The sequence below is a fragment of the Trachinotus anak genome, unplaced genomic scaffold, assembly GCF_046630095.1.
Source record: "Trachinotus anak isolate AG129_WGS33_773 ecotype Australia unplaced genomic scaffold, CSIRO_AGI_Tana_v1 ptg000004l, whole genome shotgun sequence".
In the NCBI taxonomy this organism is placed as follows: domain Eukaryota; kingdom Metazoa; phylum Chordata; class Actinopteri; order Carangiformes; family Carangidae; genus Trachinotus; species Trachinotus anak.
In genome coordinates, this window is record NW_027273855.1 from 7,575,181 (window position 1) to 7,597,418 (window position 22,238).

A 22,238-nucleotide genomic window follows, 5' to 3' on the forward strand; every position below is an offset into this window, starting at 1 on the left:
ACAGACCAATCAGCGGTGGTTGGTGAGAACGTCCTTATGCCGAACGGCACTAACTCCGGCTTCTCTGTACCAAAGCTTCCCACAGCTACCTTCTCTACCCGTCTTCTCTACCAGCGACGTCTTTTTTGTTGGATAGAAGGGAACATTATTCGGTTAACGCAGACCGACGCGTTGGACTTGTGAGACCTTCCGTGCAGGACACATAACTGTGACTGGGAAAACCTGCTAGCTTGCAGGTGACAAGCGAACTAACTAGTTCCTGCCACTGCCTGTTAGCCGACTGTTTAGCTTCTCCATCTGGTTAAAACAAGTCAGGTAAGTAAAGCTTTAAGTGTTGTTTTGGTAGTAGACGTGGACCTATAAAAAGTATAATGTTGTAATGTTGTGAACTGTGTCTTCCTGTGTGTAGGTTTGTCGGATCTTTCACTTATTGGGCAGTGTTTTAATGTATGCATATATTTTTTCTGTCTGCTGTGTTGTTTGACTCCTGTCTGCCTCAGGCTGAACGAAAACAGTGACAACGGTTGATATTATTTTGATAGTAATAACAGTACTATGACTAGTACACCATTAGTGTTATTTGCGTTGTTAATGTTATTTTATTATTAGTATTGGTTGCAGCAGTAGCATACCTGTAGTATCTCCCTCCCTGAAACTTTTAATGAGGATAATGGACTGACAGATTCAGTCATGCAAAACAAAAAGACAAACCCATAAACAACACTCCAAATACAGAATTAGAACCTGCTTTGATTCTCAAATTGACTGTTTAAAGCAGTGGTGGAAATACGGAATTAAATAATAATTTAAAGGGAAAAAGATCCTCTTATTTGCTCCTTAATTATATGATTTGGTGATGGTTGTTGTCTTGTCTGTTCTTCATATCTCAGGTGAGTCAGAATGGCCCAGGGGATACCAGACGAAGTGATGAGGAATACTACATTGATAAAAGACCTGGCTGATGTGGCAAAAGATGCAGCGCTTCTGCAGGGTGTCCTAATGAGGATCCAGGAGACTCCCAACTCATCGGAGGTGAGAAGTGGAAACACAGAGCAATCTTTTTATGTAGTTTTGATAAAAGACACTAAGAGTGTTATAAATTTTCCCCCACGGTTTGGAGTCTCATGCAACCATAATACCTATCAGACCAGCACTCCCATTTTATTTTCAATTTTCATCCATGCAAATTAGATGGACTTAAAGTAATGTTTTGTTATTCTGTGTTTGTGCGCTGTTTGACGTTACAGAATAGGCAGCAATTGATTCAAAAATGAATTTTTGGATTCATTATGAGAAGCAGTGGTGGTGTGATCACCGTGGTCATCACCGCTATTTAAGGCTTCAAGGACAAAACACTGCAGCCTGGGAGAGAACTGAGAGTACTCTTTTTCATCGCTATTATAACAATTGTTTTTCAGCAATGGCACCTTTCATCTCACATACTCTCATGTGCCAAACGCCACTTGAGCTTTGTGGCTTTTACCATAATATTTATGTCATTTCTGAATAAAGCTGTAAAGAAAATGCTTGAATGACCAGAAGCAATCACTGTATCACACAGATGTAACCAGCAATGCTAGGCATTCAGTGCAGCTTACACTGGTCGGTTAGCTGATTTTATAGCACAAAAGAATTGATAGCACTACACTGAATGCAGTCATGTTTGAGGTCATTCCATAGTCAGTAAAAGATGTTGTTTTGCTTTGTCAGAATTTGAATTTGTTAAAAAAAAATTTGATTATGTGCATTTGCTTGATGTGACAAAGTGAGCCCCAGGCAATAAGAGACTGCACGACTCCATACCAGTAGGCTGTTGAGCATTGGCTGTCAAAACGGGCATGTTCAATGTGAAGTCATGTTAGGAATTTGTTCTGCTTTAGGGCACTGGATTCAGGAAAGAATTTCGTTAAGCCTGTGTTTACAATTAGTGGGATTTTTAGTCCAAACACTGATTTTCATTCCCCACATGCCATGTGGTTTTTTTGATGAATAGTGTTTTGGTGTCAGCATTATTTTCTTACATTTGTAAGAGCTTGTTTTTCTTGTTTTTCAGTTGGTGACTTATGCCCCATTCACACTCTTTCCCACACCCGTTCCAAAAGATGTGTTCCTCCAGGCTCTGGCTGTGCAAACTCAATACAATACACTGGTGGACAAGATCAGCCGCGATCCAGACTTTCTGCGAGATGCTCTTGCCAGGTAGTAAATGAGCTATAAGGTCATAATGACAGCAGATGGCAATACAAAACCTCTCCTAAAGATCAGGTTACTGTTGAATTCTCTGAATCAGTGTCATGTAACTTCTATTGATATAATAGAAAAATAATGTGATGTTTAAAAAAGTAGTTGTCCGGATTTTAACAGGATGATGCTCTTTGTTTTATAGCACCATTGCAGTGGATGATTTCACAGCGAGGTTGTTCAAGATCCACGAGCAGATCTTGAAAGAAGGACGGTCTCAGGTAGGTCAGCTCGCCGCTGTCAGACTACAGTGATGTAAACTACTGAGCCTTGCTGATACTGGCATTATATCTTTAAGGTTATCAGTTGTCTTTGTGGTGAGAGGCCTTGGTGTTTAACTTATGAAGCTGGTTCTGTCTAATGATATGAAGGAGGAGGATTGCACACAGACTCACTCTTCTGTTCTCCTTTATTCAAACAACTTAATGTTCTGCAGGGGTCAAACAGGAGTAATAAGCAGAAAAGCACTTTATATGCACTCTCAAACATCAAGTCAAGTCAAGTTGTCATTCAGTAATAAAATCATCATCTGTCTTGCCTGCATATTTTTACTTCTCTTATTAAGGCCCCATCTCGTGGTCAAAACCTCCAGAAGTAACAGACTTTGGTCTCGAATAATCTGAATAATTTGACAATAAAAAAATTTAAAATTTCTCATTTAGAGACACTGTTGTTATCACTGCACATTTGATATTTGATGATCACGTTTTCAACAAGGATTCCACACATGATGTTCATATAGTACCAGAAATACTGAAACATTTCACCTCATCGAAAAGTAATATAAACAATTCATGGATTAGAAAAATTGTCGGGAATCAACTTTCTGTCCATTGACTGATCGATTAATCGACTTATTGTTTCACCTCTACACAGTGGCCAAATGATCAGTCTGCGCAGATTATTACTTTTTAACAATTGGAGTGTCGTTTCTTTGCCTTCCTTCCAGTCCATTGTGTTGGGTCTTAATCGGTCGGACTACATGCTTAACAAGAGAGAAGACGGGACGTCATCTCTAAAGCAGATAGAGATCAATACCTTTGCTGCTAGTTTTGGAGGTCTCTCATCACGCACGCCAGATTTACATCGGTAAGTCAATCATTAGCCTGTCAATCACAGATCGTGTAATTTCTAAAGTTTTAGCGGTATATAACGGTCATAAAATATCTTTTGCTGAGGTCAGTATTTCTCATGCAAATAGATCAATACAAAGACACGTTGTCTCTCTCACCCATAGTGTCAAATCTTTGTGTGTTATTGCTTCATAGAGTGAAATAACAGGAGGCCAGAAAGTTATATGTCATTTGTTGTGATGAAGAGTTCCAAAAGTGTCCTTCATCTTGCTCGACAGACACATCCTTAAGGTGGCCGGCCGGCTGGAGGAGAGCCAGCGCATCCTAGACAACAACCCTGCCATTGGTCTGGCTGGAGCAGTTGCTAAAGCCTGGGAGCTCTATGGATCAAAGAGGTGGGGATTAAGTGCAGTCCAAGTGTTTGGGCTGTGTTTTGGTCTTCAGACTCTGGGCTTCAGAACATTCAATTTTAAAAATAAAATGAATAATGCCACCTTAAAGTGCAGAGTCTCAAATTGAGAAGGTTTACATCAGTATAGAAAGTGTGTGGGAGATATAATATTTTTAACCCACTGTGTCCAAATTGCAAGGGCTCAAAAGCAGTGTCTGTTAAATGTTTCATGAGCAGCTGTGTGTCGCTTCAATGTTAGTTCATTCACAAAATGGCTCATACATGGCTGAGAGTCAACTGAGAGTTGCCATTAAAGTTAAGGTGGAGTTGTCTGTCAATATGTGGAGCAATGACGTGACCATGCAAGTGAAGAAGATAATAATGAGAAAAAAACCAGCAGAGCTCCAGAACAAAGTTCTCTGGTCTGATGAAACAGAAAACATGGTTCTGTTATGGCTTGGGCATGTATGGCTGCAGAGGAGCTGGTGCATTGGCATTTATCGATGATTTCACTGCTGACAGAAGCAGGACAACGAGCCTAAACACACTGTGAAAGAAACCAAAGAGTTTTTCAAGGTGAAGAGGTGGAACATTCTCAAATGAACAAGTCAGTCAGCTGATCTGAGTCTGACTGAGCTCCATGGCACTAATGCAGAGAGACCCTGGAACAGGTAAGAGCTGAAGGGAGCTGCAGTCAAGCTCTGGGAGAGCACGTGTATTTTTTGTTTCATTTTGTTTTAGTTTGTCTAAGCAATTGCCTTCAAACTTTGGCCACTGTGTTAAAAGTTTTATGTCTCCTACACAGTTCTTTCTACCCTTTCTAGAGTAAAAAAAATCTTGGTGGCATATTGAAACTCCGCTATTTAAATATCAAGTGTGACATACCAGCACTTCAAACTCACATTGGATGGAAGCCACCGAGTGTGTCTAGTAGAATGGGATCTCTGCAAGGCCGGATTCTCAGTTGATTAAGAAACCAGTGTAGTAAGAAATTCATTATAGTTTACTGTTGATGAAAAATTATCCCCAATCAGAACAGTTGCAACAGCTCTGTAGACTATCCAGAGTTAACTGAATGTCCAGAATGATGTTTAAAGGTAGAGGTGAAGGTATCTTACAGGAGTGATGGTTGTCATTACAGGGCAGTCATCATGTTCTTGGTGGAGGACAACCAGAGGAACATCTTTGATCAGCGATACATTGAGAACGAACTGTGGAAGAGGTAAGCTGTCAATACTGAGGAGATGTGTTCGAGAAAGTAAGCCATTCCGCTGTAGCTTTAGTCAGCATTATATTTGATATGAAAATAATGCAGTTTTAATGGAAAGTACCATATATCTACATCTGTGACTCTGATGCAACTGTGTCTCTTTCCCTGATACCGTGTCGCCATTTGAAATGAGTTGTTGTCTATGTTTGTGCCTTGATTCACATATTTCACTCCTTTATCTTATATGGCCTCTTACTGCATTTCTGAGAATTTTGTCCATCATCCAGTCGGAAATGGACGTTGGGGAAGAACAGTGAACATGAAGTTTATTCTCCCTGTGTTTCAGAAACATTCCCACAATAAGAAAACGGTTTGACGATGTTTGTAAAACTGGATCCCTTGATCAGGACAAGAGGCTGTTTGTGTAAGTGTGTGTGGTTAAAGGTGCATTAATCAACTGTATAAAATGGATTATTCACATATTAAAACTACATACTATTCATAGCAGTAAGAGATCATTATAATCAGTTGGACACACTGTGGATTTGTGTTACTCTATTTTCAGTGATGGCCTGGAGGTCGCAGTGGTGTACTTCAGGAACGGCTACATGCCTCAGAACTACACCTCTGAACAGGTCTCAACTTATTCCTTTCTTCTTTCTTTTGGTAGTTTAGTAGTTTTTGGCAGTGAGTGGTTGAAGTCAAGATGGAGAATTCTGTTTTTAGAGTTAAGTTGCGAAGAGGAGTAAAAACAGATGCATGTAGGTCTGCCAAATGAAACTGTTGAGAGACTGACACAACTCTCAGCCAGAGCCGGAGGCATTTTGCTTTTGGGTTTTCTGTCTGTCCGGCCTCGAAATGTCCGCCTGGTGAAATTACCGTAATGACACCTATATGCCTAAAGCGCAAGGTCTTAGCTTTCAGAAACCGTCGGAATTTTCCGATTGCTCAAACCGTGACAGAGTTATGGTAATCCAAAGTGTGCCTGCGCTAATGTGTCGCCGACGACACACTAGGTTTTAAAGGGTTAAGTAATTCTAATGATTATTGTTGTTCCCCTTTAGATATAACTGAATTGATATGTGTCTAAAAATTACTTCTCACAAACAGTGGCCAGTTAAATGGAACTGTCTTTATGAGTGAAGCACATCAATATATTATGATGTGTAGAGACAGGTCTGAATCCAGAATCAGTGTAGTGTTTTGTTTTTTTTAATTGCAGGCTTGGGATGCTCGTCTTCTGATGGAGCGCTCTCTGGCTGTGAAGTGTCCAGACATCAGCACTCACCTGGCTGGAACCAAGAAGGTCCAGCAGGTGCTCGCAAGACCTGGAGTTCTGGAGAAGTTCTTCCCCGACCAGCCTCAGGTAGTGGAGCAGATCAGAGCGACGTTCGCTGGCCTCTACACTTTAGACATGGTAAGAAACTGACACATACTATGGTCGTTTGCAGTGCTGTTTTTACATTTTGAAGTTGTTTATAAGCTAGACATGAATATGTCACAATAAGTAATGATATTAGGATAGAAGGGCGGATCAGGGAAGTATTTTCTTTGTTTCTTGAGATAGAATGACTTCATTCTGTCTCTAACCTATGTTTTGCACTTATTTTTCACTGAGAATGTTAAAGTAAAATCATTGCATTCTGATGTTTCATGCTACTATGTCTTGGCCTGTTTTCCTCTCCTCATTTATTTCTCTGTTGTTGCTGTTGCCTTCAGGGACCAGAGGGTGACAAAACAGTGGCAATGGCTTTGGCAGCACCAGACCAGTTTGTCCTGAAGCCTCAGCGAGAAGGAGGAGGTACGATTACAGAAATGAATTCCCCCCTGCAGTAAATCCTGAAACCATCAACATTTCGTAAACCAGAAGAGTTTATAATGTTTGTAACTTTTTGGCCAAAGTTACCATAGTTACTGCTGCAAACAACATAACGTAGCACACGTTGTTTGGATGGCTCTGTCCTACCAAGGTGGTTGGAACTAGTTTGCCTTTATTGTTGACAGCCGGTCCACGTCAAAGTTGACAGTCTTGAGTCCAGTCCCAAGTCCTTGAGGGTGAGTGTCTATCAGCAAACTGCGCGTCAACATTAAAGTCTCTAAGGTTTCTGACATGATAGAGCTCAGGTTGTAGTATATTTGAACCTTTTTGTTCATTATTTTTTCATATTATGTTATATTATGTTATATTATTTTTTTTAAATATAGTAGCTGACAGGTGGGGTAGGGTAGAAGGATGGCCCAATTTGCCGGACAACATTTCTCAATGCGTGACATATAAATGTGCCCTGGTTAAAAAGAAAAAAAAAGAAAGACAGAATGCAACAAACGTGTTTGCTTTAGGACATTTTAATCTAGGACCAAACAATATGCAAACAGATAATCCAAAATTCTCTAATTAACCTCACAAACTGAATTTATTGTTGCTCATAGACCACAAAGAGGCAATAATGTCTGCAATTTAACATTGAGAAGAGGTGGATGAATAAATTGTAAAGACTGTTCCAGACATGATTTATTGCTCTAGAAGTTTATAAAGTCATAAATCTCAAATCAAATGCCAGGATACTGGCTACCATACATTAGAAGACTTAGAAAAAACTAAAGTCTGACACCGGCTCACGTTATCATCATTATCATTATTATTATTATTATTATTATTGTTGCTGTTGTTGCCTCCATGCTCACTGTCAACTGTTTGTTTTGAATTTATCTGAACATCAAAACATAAAGAAAACATCAAAAAAGGAAAGAAAAAAAGACTTAAGACAGCTCAGCTGATCAGTTTACACCAACGATGGAGATAACAGGAGTGCACTGCAACTCAAGCAAAACTCTAATGATTTTCCTTTGACATTGGAAATTAGTCTGTGACAGTGAAGCTGCTTGAGAAATGGTTTGGTGTGAGACTGGCATAAGTCAGTTAAGTAAGTTCAAATTAAGTGTCAGGTGTTGATTGTTTTCCATTCTTTTCCGCTTTGATACACCCTACAGGAAAAAATTGTGTCCATTTCTTCATGGTTCATTGACACCTCTTTATAATGTTATTTTCACAGGTAACAACATCTATGGATCAGAGATCTGCCAGGTGCTGGAGGGAATGAAGGAGAGCACAGAGAGGACAGCCTATATTCTGATGGATAAAATCCATCCCACCCCCACACACAACTACCTGCTGCGGCGAGACACTCCCCTACAGATCAGTAACTGTCTCAGTGAACTGGGAGTGTTTGGAGTGTACGTCAGGTATGTAATCACCATTTCACTGATATAAAATATAATGTGTGCAAGAATTTGTTTCAGATAGGATATTTAAATAAGAGCTAGTTTATTCATTTCAGTTTTAAGCAGCTTTAACATATATTAGAACTGCACTGTAAACAGATGGTTTGGCTATATGGCTACAGAATAACTTAATTAAAGGATAAACATACATTTATGAAATTTATTTTTAAGTTGTACTCACTGCCAATGAGTACAGAGAGGGCTCTTTGTCTCTGTGATCATTTTTCTCTGCAGCATTAGCTTCTCATCTCACCGTAAGAAATGGGACAAATCCATAGACAAGGCAAGGCAAATTTATTTGTATAGCACATTGTCATAAACAGAGCTCAATCAATGTGCCTAACAGAAAATAAAAGAAGCATGAAAATGGAGGTAAAAAGCATAATAAGAAAACAGTATAAAAACACAGATTATAAAACGGATAATATCTAATTAAAGTGCGAGATTAAATGAAGGCGGTGTAGTTTTAGCTTCTTTTTAAAGCCACTTACGGTTTGGACAGATTTGATGTCCATTGGGAGCTGGTTCCAGCAGTGAGCAGCATAGTAACTGCATTTAGCTTTAACTCCACTTACTGACCAGCTCCTGCAGATGTTAGAGAACTAGGCTCATATACATCGAACATTTCACAAATATATTTAGGGGTCCAGACTATTTATTTATAATGAGTAAAACTTTGAATTCAATTCTGTATCTGACTGGAAGCTAGTGCAAAGACCTGAGAACTGGAGTAATGTGCTGTTTTAGTCAGAACTGGCTAATAGATAGATAAACCAATGGATTAATGTGTATCGTAATATTTATCATAATCATAATAATCAGATATCTATAAGTTTATTGCAGTAGTAGTGAAGAAGGTAGACTTGGCACTAGTAATAGATAAGAGTGACAGTTATATAACATTACAGTAACAACAGCAACAGCAGGAGTAATATGTAGTAGGTGGTTTAATATGCAGTTGGATGGAGAGAGGGTAGAATAAGTAAGAGGAAAGTATGTTAAAGTGATACATTGTGCTGCATTGTGGAGGATGGTTGTCATGGTGGGGATCTGTGGTCATGTATGTGGCTTTGGTCAGATTTTTAAAAGTTCAGTTTAAAAAAGTTCAGTCTGAACAGCTAAAAATGCTTTTAAAAAATGATGGCTTCAGATGCAGCACAATTTCTTCAAGAGTTTTACCATCAATGGCAGTAAATTCAGCCATAAAGACTGCATTTTTTCTGGTAGTAGTATTTAGTATAGTAGTATAGTGTAATCCTTCTCCAAAGTTCTGGCTGCCAGAAACACAACTTGCTGCTGCTAATGTTCCGTGTGCTGCATAAATGTACAAATGTTTGCTATTAAGTTTACCTCATTAAAATGTAAAAATATGTCAGTGTTGTGTTCATGGCTTATTCTGCAACATCTAAGTGGGCAAAACATCGATTATTACTGTAAAGTATCACATTTGTTCGGTCCCAATACCGACTAGTAAATTTCAAATTTCCAATAAACATGTACTTGTGTGAATAAAGTTCAATTTACTATTAATGAGTCAGGAGATTGTACACTTATAATCCCGCCTTGTTTACGTTAAATGCATTTAAATCTTTAAAATCTTAATCAGTCATTTCTCTGTGATCCTTTTTGTTTTCTTACAGGCAGGGTAAAGACATGGTGATGAATGAGTGTGTGGGCCATCTGCTGAGGACCAAGAGTTCAGAGCACTCAGACGGAGGCGTAGCAGCAGGAGTGGCTGTGCTGGACAATCCTCTTCTCGTCTGAGAATTATTTACATTCCTACTTTTTAGGCTTTCACCAAACAAACAAAAAAAAAAAGAAATGCACAAATGGACAATGGGGAAATCAAGGTTGCACTTTTGAGTCACGTTGTAACTTTGGCTGCTGCAGTGTGAAGATGAGGCTGAGCAGATGTGTAATCTATTGTGACACAGATCATGATCAGTCGTTGCTCAGAGCTGAGGTCTGTTATTTCTGATGTAGCTCGGTGTTTGTAATTTGCAGATATGATATATATATTTGCATAAATCCTAAGGGACATATGAGGACCATGTTTTTGACATATGACTGTCTTAAGGCCTTGACACCATCAAGGGCTTAAAACAGTTATAAAACTTTCAGGCTGTAAGTGATTGAAATCATAATTTTAACATAACATGCTCAGTTCAGTAAATGAAGAGACAACTGATTCTTTATTAGTTGAACACTGAATCTGTCATCTCTAATTAGTTGATTTTATATTAGTTAATTTTTTTTATATTTAATAAAAAGCCTCAGAAACACTCTTTGAGGGACATAATAATTTTTCTTTACTGGAAAATTTCTGTGTCCTGTTTGTACTGAGAGCAGCTTCACATGAAGCGGAGCTAAACCACCATATTGTGTCACTCTTATGTTGCTACGTGTTCATTTGGGTTCTTCCAAAGCAGTGTAGACGCTCCAACATGTTTCAGTACAGTTCAACACCACTGCAGCCTCCAAGCAGCCCACCAACACGGTCTTAATGTAATAGATCTCATCAGGCTCTGTCATAGTGTGTTTATGTTTTATATGGTGTACAGTTGTTTCAATCTGACTCTGGACCTTTTAAGAAGAGTTTGCCCGAAAACCTCTGATAAAAGTCAGTCATCATGATGGCAAAAACTAAATGAGTAAAAGCCCAGGAACAGGAATAACAGGAAGACTCTTTCGACTGCTAGTTATTTGTTGTTTTTTTTTTTTTATGAGAAAAAGATCAAGTGTCCTTAAACAGCTGCTGCTCTCTGTCTTCCATCAACTGATGGGCCTTATTTTATTATTTTTATCACCTGAACTGTGCTGAGTACTGAGTGATTTTATGATTAAGACAGATGACTAACAAAAACTGTACTTTCCACAAACAGATACTGTGACATTTTGCTATGGTTTCTTAACCCTGGAATACACAAACAAGGGCAGTGGCAATAACATTTTAGTGAGTTTTCTTAATTCTTAACAAATTCCTTCTTCACATTTATGAACACAGTTGATCAGGTGATGGATTAAGGCACAGTCAAGTGTTTTAATAGCCAGCTGAGTGATGAATGTGTGTTTATGCAGAAAATACTAATACTAATACTAATACTAATACTGCAGTATTTCTGGTATCATTACAACTACAAATAATAATAATGATAATTGTAGTAATAATAATAACGAGATAAAAAATATAAAAATATGTCTTTTCATAGCACATTTCCATAGAAGAAATACGGCTCACAGTGCTTTACATGAAGGAAAAACAGCTCAGTGGCTTATGAATGCAGAAGATGTGTTTCACTGACAGTGGATTAACAGACAACAATGAAATGTCAGACTGAGTTCTTATAGTATTTCTATTGAAAACAGAAAGTTGAATAACTCATCATCAAAATCTCAGGTCAAGATTACATCAAGGCTGCTGCCTCTGCACAACTCACAGGCCAAACTGGGAATCATTCATCATTACTGTGACTGAAATAAGATGTGATGAATAAAAACACTCTCTCTGGTCAGTCTCTTTCGGCATATATTCATATATTTACTCTGGGCAGTACAGACTCCACATGTTAGAAACATCCTTGATATCCAAAACATCCTCCCTGAGCAGCCTATTATACCGAACTGCAATGCAGACAAGGTCATTGTGAGTCAGTCAAACTCCAGTAATAACATTTTACAATAAGCATATCTTAATAATCATAATCAACTGGACAGGGCAGTAAAGAGAGTAGCTAGAGTAAATTCTACCACAGAAGAAGAATTAAAAACCAAGTGTCAGACTCTTTGGACCAAAAAAATATTACCTAATGTTCAGTCGAAAAATAAACTGTCTGTGAAGCCTTATTTGATCTCTTTATGCTTCTTTATACTTATTTCATAACCCGACCACAAACACTATCTGAACAAAGATGCACCCTCAGGAGAGGCAAGCCAGGAAAATGCCTGTGGCCCCCAAGGGGAGAAATGGGCCCTTGATGCCCCTCATATTAGCACATTTTGCAATGACAAAAATAAACCCACTTAAACCGCCCATAAAGACACTGCAGCTGTAGCTAACACATACCTGCATGTGAGGTGTTAAGTGCACAGATGTAAATAGTAGCATCTGCCAGTAGGAACATCTTTGATGGGCTTCTCTGCCTTGGGCCCCCAAGAATGTACTCTAGTAGAACTAGATCTACTAGAACTGAAGCACTTCTGAAGGAAGAATGATCCAAACATCCTCCTGAAACTGAGCAGGTCTGATCAGTAGCTACTGTAAGAGCAGGTTTCAGGTTATTGGTTTGACCAGTTATTATATCCAAGGCACGCCCTATCACCACCGTGCCCACCTGAGCCTTGTGTCTCAGCTGAGAATCTGCCAGTTCCAGCCCCTCTTGAGCTCTCCACTTCCTGCCTGTCTGCACCACAATGCCCGCCGCTGCCACTCTGGAGTCACTGGAGTCTCGATAAACCAGTGCCTCTCTTGTGCAAAACTCTGAGCTCCTCTTCCAGGCTGCTGATGGGAAGCTGGAGTTTGTTGCTTCTGCCATACAGTGCTGCACTGCTGAGACCGCTTGGCAGACCCAGCCACCCTCTGAGGTAGCAGCTGATCTTTCTTTCCAGGGTCTTATCTGTAGACATAGTCACCTCATACAACCAAAATGTCATGCTGATACATCCAAGCCTTGAACCTGCCAGGTAGGCCAGACTTGTCTACTGCGGACAGCCAAGCCTCAAGTTTCCTGATGGTTACTTGGATTGATACAGTGTCCCTGAGGCTACAGTCAAAGACCTTGTCCGGGCTAATGACTGGTTCCTCAGAGATAGATGGTATCGAAGGGCCATCCACAAAGAAATGTAACTTGTCCACCACTTTCCATTACCCAACATATGATACATTTCTGGCTTCCTAAAGGTGTGTACTTTCTTTAAGTGAAGAGATAGATGTGTATGATATTTTGATAAAGGATGGTTCACCATTTTGTTGTAGGACACACAAAAGTATTTTTCATTGACATTTTTGATTATTTGGAACCCAGTTTCATTTGCGTATGCCCTTGCCTTCAGTCCCAATGATATATTTCAAAAAATATTTTAAACAAATTTCTTGTTTTTCTTAACCTTGAACATGTGTCTAAAGTTACTGGATATTATGTATTAGCCTATTCTAATGTGTTATGATTAATACTTCAACTTATAGGCCTGGCCCTAAAGAATCCAACATTTTTCATAAATGTTAAATATATTTATAATAATTAATCTTTTCATCAATTCATCAGTTCATTAGCCAACAGTAGCCTAGAAATCATCAGTCACCAGTATCAATAAATGATCAATTTCTTTTTTGAAATGGTGCATTCATCTAGGCTATTCATCAACTTACTGTAGCCATTATTCATCAAGATAAAAATATTTTAAAACATATTCATATCTATTCTTCAGCTCATTAAATTTATTATCACAAACCAAATTATAATTTTTATATACAGTCTATGTTACAAACAGACCGGCGGATTAGCATTTGAAGTTTTAAAAGTTGGTGGTAGGTAATTACAGCAACTCTGCGCTTCTGTGTTGACAAAGATAGGTCCCTCTTTTTAATAGGTTATTGAATACAGTAGTGCTACACTTCACTTGAATAGCCTTTTAATGTTGTGCCAATTTATCAGAAAAGATTTAATCTAATTGAGAAAATGAAAACATAAAGCTAAAGCTTTATGTCAGACTGTCTCGTCATTTTATACCAAGTCACTGTAGGGTCCAGATTGCCTTGAAGAAGCAGCGCTGCTCAGAGGACGTATTATAATCTCTTGTATTGTAAACGCAACAACGTTGGCTATATAACAATAGCAAAACTTACAAATACCTCCTTTACTGCGGATGTTAGTTCAAACACTGTATGTCACATAATGTTAGTTCAATTTCTTGCGCAATAAATAATGCACTGTGGAGTAATTTACCTTTTACCATTTATTCTAAAGACATTGTGTCAGTATACTTGTATTATCTTTTCAGGTCGCCCCATTCACACTCCTCCCCTCTCCTGTGCCCCAAGCTGCTTTCATCCAGGCCATGTCAGTGCAAATTTACTTTAACACACTGGTGGACAAGATCAGCCAGGACCCAGACTTTCTGGAAGAGGCTCTTAGCAGGTATAAATTGAAATGGTGACATGGATTAGAATGTTTTGTTGACAGTTTAGGTCATTTTTCTAAAATCATGTGCAAATTTAATCATTTGAATCCTACAGCCACAAAGCAAACGTAAACCTAAATTCAATAATGATAATAATAATAATAATAATAATAATAATTGAAATCAGACCATCACCAATTGTCTGTGTTTGGACCCCTAACTTCTGTCTTTGGATGCAGGTTTGATATGATCATAGCACACAATAGATTGTGACATTTAATTATGTTCCCATGCAAACCACCCTTACCTGCCATGATCTGCACGGTGACAAATAAAAAAGTTCACTGATGTATAATATTTCATGATTTCTCTTCTTCCACATCACAGTACTATCCAGGCAGATGATTTCATAGCTAAGCTGTTTGACATATACAGAAAAGTGAAGCAGGAGGGTCGGACACAGGTAAGAAACTCAATTGAGACAGTTTTGATAATTGTTTTTTGATCTCTTAGGATAAGGGTGGTGTCATATGACATTTTTCTTATGGCCAACAAACCTCCTGAAAAGACCAAAACAAATATGTATTTCAACGCTTACTGACCTTCTTACTCCATCTGAGGCAGCCATGCCAAGACCATTGGTCCCTACTGGAGATAAAATCTTTAAAAACTCTATATTAAGGTGTTGAGGACTATTTTATAACACATGTTCATGCACCTATAGTGCACTACTGTACATTTACAGCTGCAGCATGGTGTATGTTAGAGTGAGAGTCAAAATAAACAACAGAGCCCATGTTTGTCAGCCAGCGCAACACGTGGCTCACTGACATGTTTTAATAGTTTGTTGACAACAGTGGAGAAATGAAATATATCAGGCTTTGGTTACACAGACAATATTTGTTAGATGGCTCAATTCATTGTTAGTTTTGGTCTTCTCATGTGATTTGTTGGCAATGAAAAAATATAGACACGTCAGCCAGTATTTATTGAATATCTTTGTCCTCTGATCATTAGGGAAAAGGTTTGATATGTAGGGGAACAGTTTTATTCTCTTTTTTGCCAAGAGACAGATGATGAGAGAGAGACCTGATCTGATCTGGTCATTAAATGTGGATGCCACCCACAAATAATTGGATTAGATTAGTTTTGGATAAGGACTGGAAGCATGGGGAGACAGCTAAGGTAAAAAACAAAAAAAATCTGCCTACCTGTAGATGTAATTTTGCCAATTAACATGTAATTAATAACATCTTGATTGGTTAAATTAAGAGTTGCTGGTTGGCAGATGTTTGTTTTTTTACCATTGCCAGGGGAGTTGTCTCCCTCTGCTTCCAGCTTTTGTTTATCATCTCCTGGCTCTAGCTTCATACACACAATGCCATGACAGTGGCATCAGTCTCCTTGTTGCACCCCTGGAGTGAGATCAGGGGATGTATAGAAGTCAAACTAAAGTAAGTCAGAGTTTCGGGTGAACAGATGAACTATCTGGGACAAATGTGGCTGTAACTCTGACCTTCAACAAAATTAAATTAAGTTCATTTCACTTCAGTTCAGTAAAAAATGCATGGTCCATGGTCAGTTAGATTCTGAGTGAAGTATAACAAATACACTCACTTTATTAGGTACACATGTTCATCTGCTCATTAATGCAAATATCTAATCAGCCAATCACATGGCAGCAACTCAGTGCATTAAGGCATGTAGACATGTTCAAGACGACCTGCTGAAGTTCATACCGAGCATCACAATGCGGAAGAAAGGTGATTTAAGTGACTTTGACCATGGTTGTTGGTGACAGACAGGCTGGTCTCAGTATTTCAGAAACTGCTGATCTACTGGGATTTTTCTGCACAACCATCTCTATACCATCTCTCTCCATCCTGCCTTGTATCAACAGTTCAGGCTGATGGTGGTGGTGGTGGTGGTGTAATGGTGTGGGGAATATTTTCTTGGCACCAACTGAGCATTGTTTGCCACAGCCCAGGGTCGGACTGGGAACAAAATTCGGCCCTGGCAATTTTCCAATCACACAATATTATGCTCAATGTCCAATACTCTATCACTGTAAATTTTTCCCATACACATAGCGGCTGCATGGGCCGATCCACTTAAGGGGTGGGGGCTTCTAAACCTGACCTGAAGAGGCAAATAAGGTATATTGGCCTGTGCAACCCCCTATCATCTCAAACTGGTTTCTTGAACATGACAATGAGTTCACTGTACTCAAATGGCCTCACAGTCACCAGATTTCAATCCAACAGAACACCTCTGGGATGTGGTGGAACGGGAAATTCGCATCGTGGATGTGCAGCCGACAAATCTGCAGGAACTGCGTGATGCTATCATTTCAACATGGACCAAAAAAGGAATGTTTCCAGCAGCTTGCTGAATCTATGCCACGAAGAATTAAGGCAGTTCTGAAGGCAAAAGTGTGTGGTGGTATATTGGGTTTGTAAGTGAATTATGTACCTTCTACTTACCAGTCCATTGTGATGGGACTGAACCGCTCTGACTGCATGGTGGGTCAGAGGGAGGATGGAATGTCCTCCCTCAAGCAAATGGAGATCAACACTATTGCTGCTGGCGGTTTTGGCGTGCCTGACCGTCTCCCTGTTGTGCACAGGTATGTGAGGGCATGTTGATCAACTGGTTTCAGTTTAGCTGAGGGGGGTTTTATGTTGAACAGCTGAAGTGTATGTTTGCTGTTAAGAGGAATTTAAATTTACGAATGGTGAGAGCAGTGTCAGATAAACGTAACTATGCTCACGTCTCGCTCTCTGTCTTTGAAATATGATCCCCCCCTGGTGTGACAGACACATGTTGAAGTCAGTTGGTCTGTTGGAAGAGTGCAAGTGTATCCAGGACACCAAGAGGACTCCACGAATGAGTGCCGCTCTTGCCAAGGCCTGGGAGCTCTACGGTCAATCCAAGTAAGTGTAGTGCTGGACATCAACACATGGCATGTGACACAACTGTTTCAACAAAACAGTTAGGAGGCCAGAAGATGTCACAGACAGAGAAAATCAGGTTTGTGTTGATTACATATGATAACCACATAATAATACAGTTTTGCATGATTTCTTGGAAAATACAAAAGTCTAGATTTTAATGCCCCCATGCCGCCAACAGCCGTGGCCAGAGACTTTTAGCCCTATTATACACCGGGAGCACACAGCTTGCATTGCCTGTGTGTGGCGGGTGAAGTGCTATGGAGAAGCATGCGTTTGTTCACACCGGTTTCGTCTACCAGCTCTACCTGTCAACATAGAGTTTGCAGGTTACTTGAATGTTGGTTTTTCCTCCATGATAAATTAATTTCTAATTTATTTTTGACTAAAAAAAGGCCTCTAAAATGCCCCTCTCCACATGCCGCTGCTAAAATGGTTAAATATATTTAGATTTTTTCATGTCTGTATCATATTTAGAATCAGCCTAGACACTGAAACGATAGTGAAAGGTGTCAGTTTTATGTAATGTCAATATGACATCGACAGGTCTTTTCTCTGTCTATGTTTGCTGGGAGACATGTGCCTCACATGAAAAATATGCGAGACGCAGAATCTTTAGATCACAGGAGGGGGCAGTGAGAGAGAGAGAGAGAGAGAGAGAGAGAGAGAGAGAGAGAGAGAACTACAAGCCATAAACAGCTGTTTCAGCGCCTAAAACACACTTTGTTTCCTCGGCAGAGAAGCATTCTTTCTGGCAAATCCACAATTGCAAAAGCAATCCACCACGGAGGAGGGAGATGGCGCTCTTGGTTTATAGCACAATAATTAAGAGGTACTGCGACCGTTTTTTTCTGCTGTTAAGCTGGCTAATGCACCCGAAGTGCTCTTGCGTAATGTGCTCAGATTCTTGAAATAGAGCCCAAAATGTTTACATCACATTCTCATGAACACGATCTCAGGCACACCCCTGGAGAAAGAGATTTCTTCAAATTAGAATTTTTTTTTATTTTAGGGGTCAAAGGTCAAGGTCTCTGTGATGTGTTGCTGGCCATAACTCAGGAATTCATAATCTAATTATGATAAAATTCACATAGTAGCCTACCTTTTATTAAATTAAAGTCATTATTATTATTATTATTGTATATTATATGAATGTTGACAGACATGGATAGAGGAAAGTGTAAAAAAAATAAAATTGCACAACTTTTTTTCAGAATAAAATAACTATTACCCTGCCAATAATATTCAGTGTGTTATTTTCATTGATTTGTTAGCTAAAATTATATTATTTTACCCCTGAGCAAGACTACCTGTTTTTAAGTGCACTTTATTGTTAACTGAATAATGACAATTAATGATCTTTATTATCTCTGTGCAGGGCAGTGATTCTGTTTCTGGTTGGGGACATCCAGATCAGCAAACTCAGTCATTGTACCATTGAGAGGGAGCTTTGGAACAGGTCAGGACAGAGGATTTATCAGATACTTTAAGGTGTTTTATGTTGTAAAAAAAACCACCTAGTTTCTAATTTCTCTGTCAGAAACTTTCCGGACAACATTCTTAGTATGAGGAAGATTAATTCCTCTCTTTCTGTGCAGGAATATTCCTGTGATCCGCGGAAAGTTTGAGGAGGTGGCAAGAAGAGGATCTCTTGATGGTGACAAAAGATTGTTTGTGTGAGCTGATGTGCATTTTTAAAAGCTGCAAAACATGCAGTTTCATTTTTTAATGCTAGAGAGGGATCATGGTTTACAGTATGTTATATACAGAGATTCTGAAAAAAAAGTTTTATTTTTTTTTGGATCTATGCCAACTCTCTTTCATGCTGAGAGTTAGATGAGAAGATAGATATCACATCTGTATGCTGAAGGTAGAGCTTCCAGGTAAAATGTGGTTTTAGAAGGTGTTTTTTGTTTATTGTGAGACAAAAGACAGAACAGGAACAGGAACAGGACAGAAGAAGGGAAACAAAACAATGAATACAGGACAGTTAGGCAAAGAACAAGGGTATGGAAGTTGTCATGGTTACGTGCTGAAAGTGTTTTTTGGGAACCTCAGTAAGTGGTCAGAGATATAACTAGAATTAGTGAGCTTTAGAGGTGCTGGCAGGTGGATTGTTTTGCCTTTCGACAGAGCCAGATTAGCTGTTTCCCTCTTTTTACCCTCTTTATGTGAAGCTAAGCTAAATGCCTGCTGGCTATAGCACACATGTCAGACTGATATTGATCTTTCTTGACCTAAGGTATTTCCCAGAGCATAGGACTATTCTTTAAACTGTCACTTGTTATGGATAATTGTATTCGCAGCAGTTCTTTGACCAAGCCACCACAGGTCTTAACAATAACACAACTGTGACTCTGCAGAGATGGGCTAGAGGTAGCTGTTGTTTACTACGGCTATGTACCAAACAACTACACTCAACAGGTAAGATATAAATATTCCTTAAGATCTGTATTACTTTAAAGCTGAATTAACTCATATTTCAGCAGTTTTGGATCAGAACCAAGTTGTAAACACAAATATTGACATATTATCCTCTTATGAAATAGATAAATTATAAGAATATGATAATATACAAATGATATATAATGTACAAAAATTACATATTTACAAGAATATGCAACAGTAGCAGCGTATGTAGTTATTGCACAGATTGGTGTGTGAGGTTGTTGCGATGGTGAGCGAATTGTCAGTTTCTGGTGTGTGTGTGCGTTTGTGATTATCAGCAACACTTTTCACATTATAATTTCTTTTACATTGTTTATGTAAAAAAAAAAATGATTAGAGCAGCTTTAAAGTTGCATGAGACAAGTTTAGAGCAGCAAGGGGCAGAAAGTCTCCAAAACAAAGTCCATAAAACACAAAATAAAAAATATAAGTGAAACCCAGTGGAACAGAAGCTCATCCAGAGGTGTGGCCAGTCATCAGGTTCTCCATTGACCTTAAGCTTTTCAGCTACAAGGAAGTGCTCTGATGTTGAGTAGATTAACTTCTGATGCTCCTCTCAACTTGCCCTTTCATTTAATGAAATATTTAAAGTATTGACGGAGCTGGAAGAAAAATGTTTTCATCTGTCATGTTGACTGCTCAGAATGTTTTGGTATTTGTATTTCAATTATTGTTACAGCTTGTTATTGTTTTAACAAAATGGTCAAAAGTAACACAAAGAAGTAGATGGGAGGAACCTGTAAATTCAGTAGTGTAGGTGGTGGCTGAGTGAAAATGTGCTGCATCAGGGCTGTGCTGTAAAAGCAAAGAAAAGACCCCCCACCCAAAAAAAACAAAACAAAACAAAAACAAAACTACACTGCAAAGTTGTGTGAGGTGAGTAGATCTGCCCTTGGACTGACTCCTGCTCTGGCTCTTATGCATGGGGCACACTGGACCCGGGTGAGTCTCATGCTGCTGATTGAAATCCTCATTGATCTGTAGCCCTGGAGACAAAGCCAAAAAGCAGCAGGGTGAACTGAACAGAGGGGCCATCACATTATGTGTTTAAAAGTATGGCATTAAACCAGAAGTTGTAATGTGTTAATTCCCTATTTCTGCAGAGCCACAGTGGAGACTCATCTGTTCAGTAACACAACTACACATAATCAGGTTTTCTGTCAAATAGTCAAATGTTGTGTGTTGGAGTTATATTGTCAATAGCATACATATTACGTGTTACAAAAGGATTTAAGTCATATTTGTAAATCAGCAAATCAAAAATCAGCTGTTCAGTGATCAACATTTTTTGGTTTGTCCATCTGTACGATCCATGGCTTGAGGGAATTTCTTCATATTTGGCACAAACATTTACTTGGTCTCAAAGATGAACTGATAATGTGTAAGTGGTCAAAGGTCAAAGGTCACAGTGACCTCACAAAACATGTTTTTGGCCATAACTCAAGAATTCATTCGGCTGTGGCTCAGGAGGCAGAACAGGTCGTCCACTAATTGGAAGGCTGTTGGTTTGATCCCTGGCTCCTTCAGTCGGAGTGTTGAAGTGTCCTTGGGCAAGATATTGAACCTGTGTGAATGTGTGAGTGACTGTGGTTTGTTGTGTAACGTGCTGTGAGTTGTCAGTAAGACGAAGAGAAATCCATTTACCATTTAATTATGACACAAGTAAACACAAGTGTCTGTAAGGATAAAATGATGAAGCCGCCACGCAGTGCCGAGGTGTGTGTCCGACAGGATGTGTGGGGGATCAACCAATCTGGCAGAACAGAGCTTTCAGCTACGGGTCCTGTGTGGGAGTGTGGAAGTTAGACTGAAGGCAGAAACAGCTTCTGTTTACAAGCTCGCATCTGCTGACTTCATGACATCATTATGACGTAAACGATGATGGAGCCATCACTGAATGTTGGTATGGTATGGCTACAGTGTATTGCTTTTTGCCTGCCATCAAGAGCACTGGTAGAGGGTTTTCAGATCTTAACTTAATGTAAGAGCATAGCAAAATATACCAGGGCCTAAACTTTCCCAGTTTTCACATACAATATTTTCTGGATGTGTAAACAAAAGCTCACATGTCCAGTCACATAACTTTCATAAATTAGTTGACACCTGATTACTTAGTGTAACACTTACTCAAGTGTTGTTTATTAGGTCTTTTACTTCAAGAAAACCTTTCTTCTTAAAAAATAATCTTCATTTGATGGATAGGAACGTTTCCAGCTGTGTATAACACTATGTATGGTGCAGGCTTGGGATGCTTGTCTTCTGATGGAGCGCTCTCTGGCTGTGAAGTGTCCAGACATCAGCACTCACCTGGCTGGAACCAAGAAGGTGCAGCAGGTGCTCGCAGGACCTGGAGTTCTGGAGAAGTTCTTCCCTGATCAGCCTCAAGTAGTGGAGCAGATCAGAGCGACGTTCGCTGGCCTCTACACTTTAGACGTGGTAAGAGACTGACACATACTACACAGTTTTATCTGTTATTGTGCAAAGATGATAAGACCACATAAGATGCTGAGATTTGTAAGGACAGA

The 22,238-nt window shown here is 39.2% G+C and overlaps 2 protein-coding genes across 2 annotated transcripts; both read left to right on the forward strand.

Annotated features, from left to right (window-relative positions):
- Nucleotides 1-9: 9 nt before the first annotated feature.
- On the forward strand, nt 10-11,709 carry LOC139620229 (glutathione synthetase-like). The gene is made up of 13 exons (XM_071475555.1): nt 10-315; nt 891-1,032; nt 2,054-2,199; nt 2,387-2,462; nt 3,191-3,330; nt 3,593-3,709; nt 4,847-4,927; nt 5,262-5,339; nt 5,481-5,550; nt 6,138-6,332; nt 6,635-6,716; nt 7,969-8,158; nt 9,838-11,709. Exons 2-13 carry the CDS (start codon nt 901-903, stop codon nt 9,959-9,961), a joined length of 1,431 nt encoding a protein of 476 aa, XP_071331656.1. The 5' UTR covers nt 10-315; nt 891-900; the 3' UTR covers nt 9,962-11,709.
- Nucleotides 11,710-14,059: 2,350 nt separating this feature from the next.
- Nucleotides 14,060-22,161, forward strand: LOC139619889 (glutathione synthetase-like). Its single transcript, XM_071474964.1, has 9 exons — nt 14,060-14,076; nt 14,161-14,331; nt 14,702-14,777; nt 16,801-16,940; nt 17,131-17,247; nt 18,644-18,724; nt 18,864-18,941; nt 19,629-19,689; nt 21,955-22,161. Exons 1-9 carry the CDS (start codon nt 14,060-14,062, stop codon nt 22,159-22,161), a joined length of 948 nt encoding a protein of 315 aa, XP_071331065.1.
- The last annotated feature ends 77 nt before the right edge of the window (nt 22,162-22,238 follow it).

Bases quoted from the DNA above. Each gene is read 5' to 3' on its own strand.
- LOC139619889 (XM_071474964.1), top strand. The intron at 18,725-18,863 runs GTCAGGACAGAG...CTTTCTGTGCAG, and splicing joins GAGAGGGAGCTTTGGAACAG to GAATATTCCTGTGATCCGCG. The intron at 19,690-21,954 runs GTAAGATATAAA...TGTATGGTGCAG, and splicing joins CAAACAACTACACTCAACAG to GCTTGGGATGCTTGTCTTCT.
- LOC139620229 (XM_071475555.1), top strand. From the start codon at position 901: ATGGCCCAGGGGATACCAGACGAAGTGATGAGGAATACTACATTGATA. The intron at 6,333-6,634 runs GTAAGAAACTGA...TGTTGCCTTCAG, and splicing joins GCCTCTACACTTTAGACATG to GGACCAGAGGGTGACAAAAC. The intron at 6,717-7,968 runs GTACGATTACAG...TTATTTTCACAG, and splicing joins GCCTCAGCGAGAAGGAGGAG to GTAACAACATCTATGGATCA.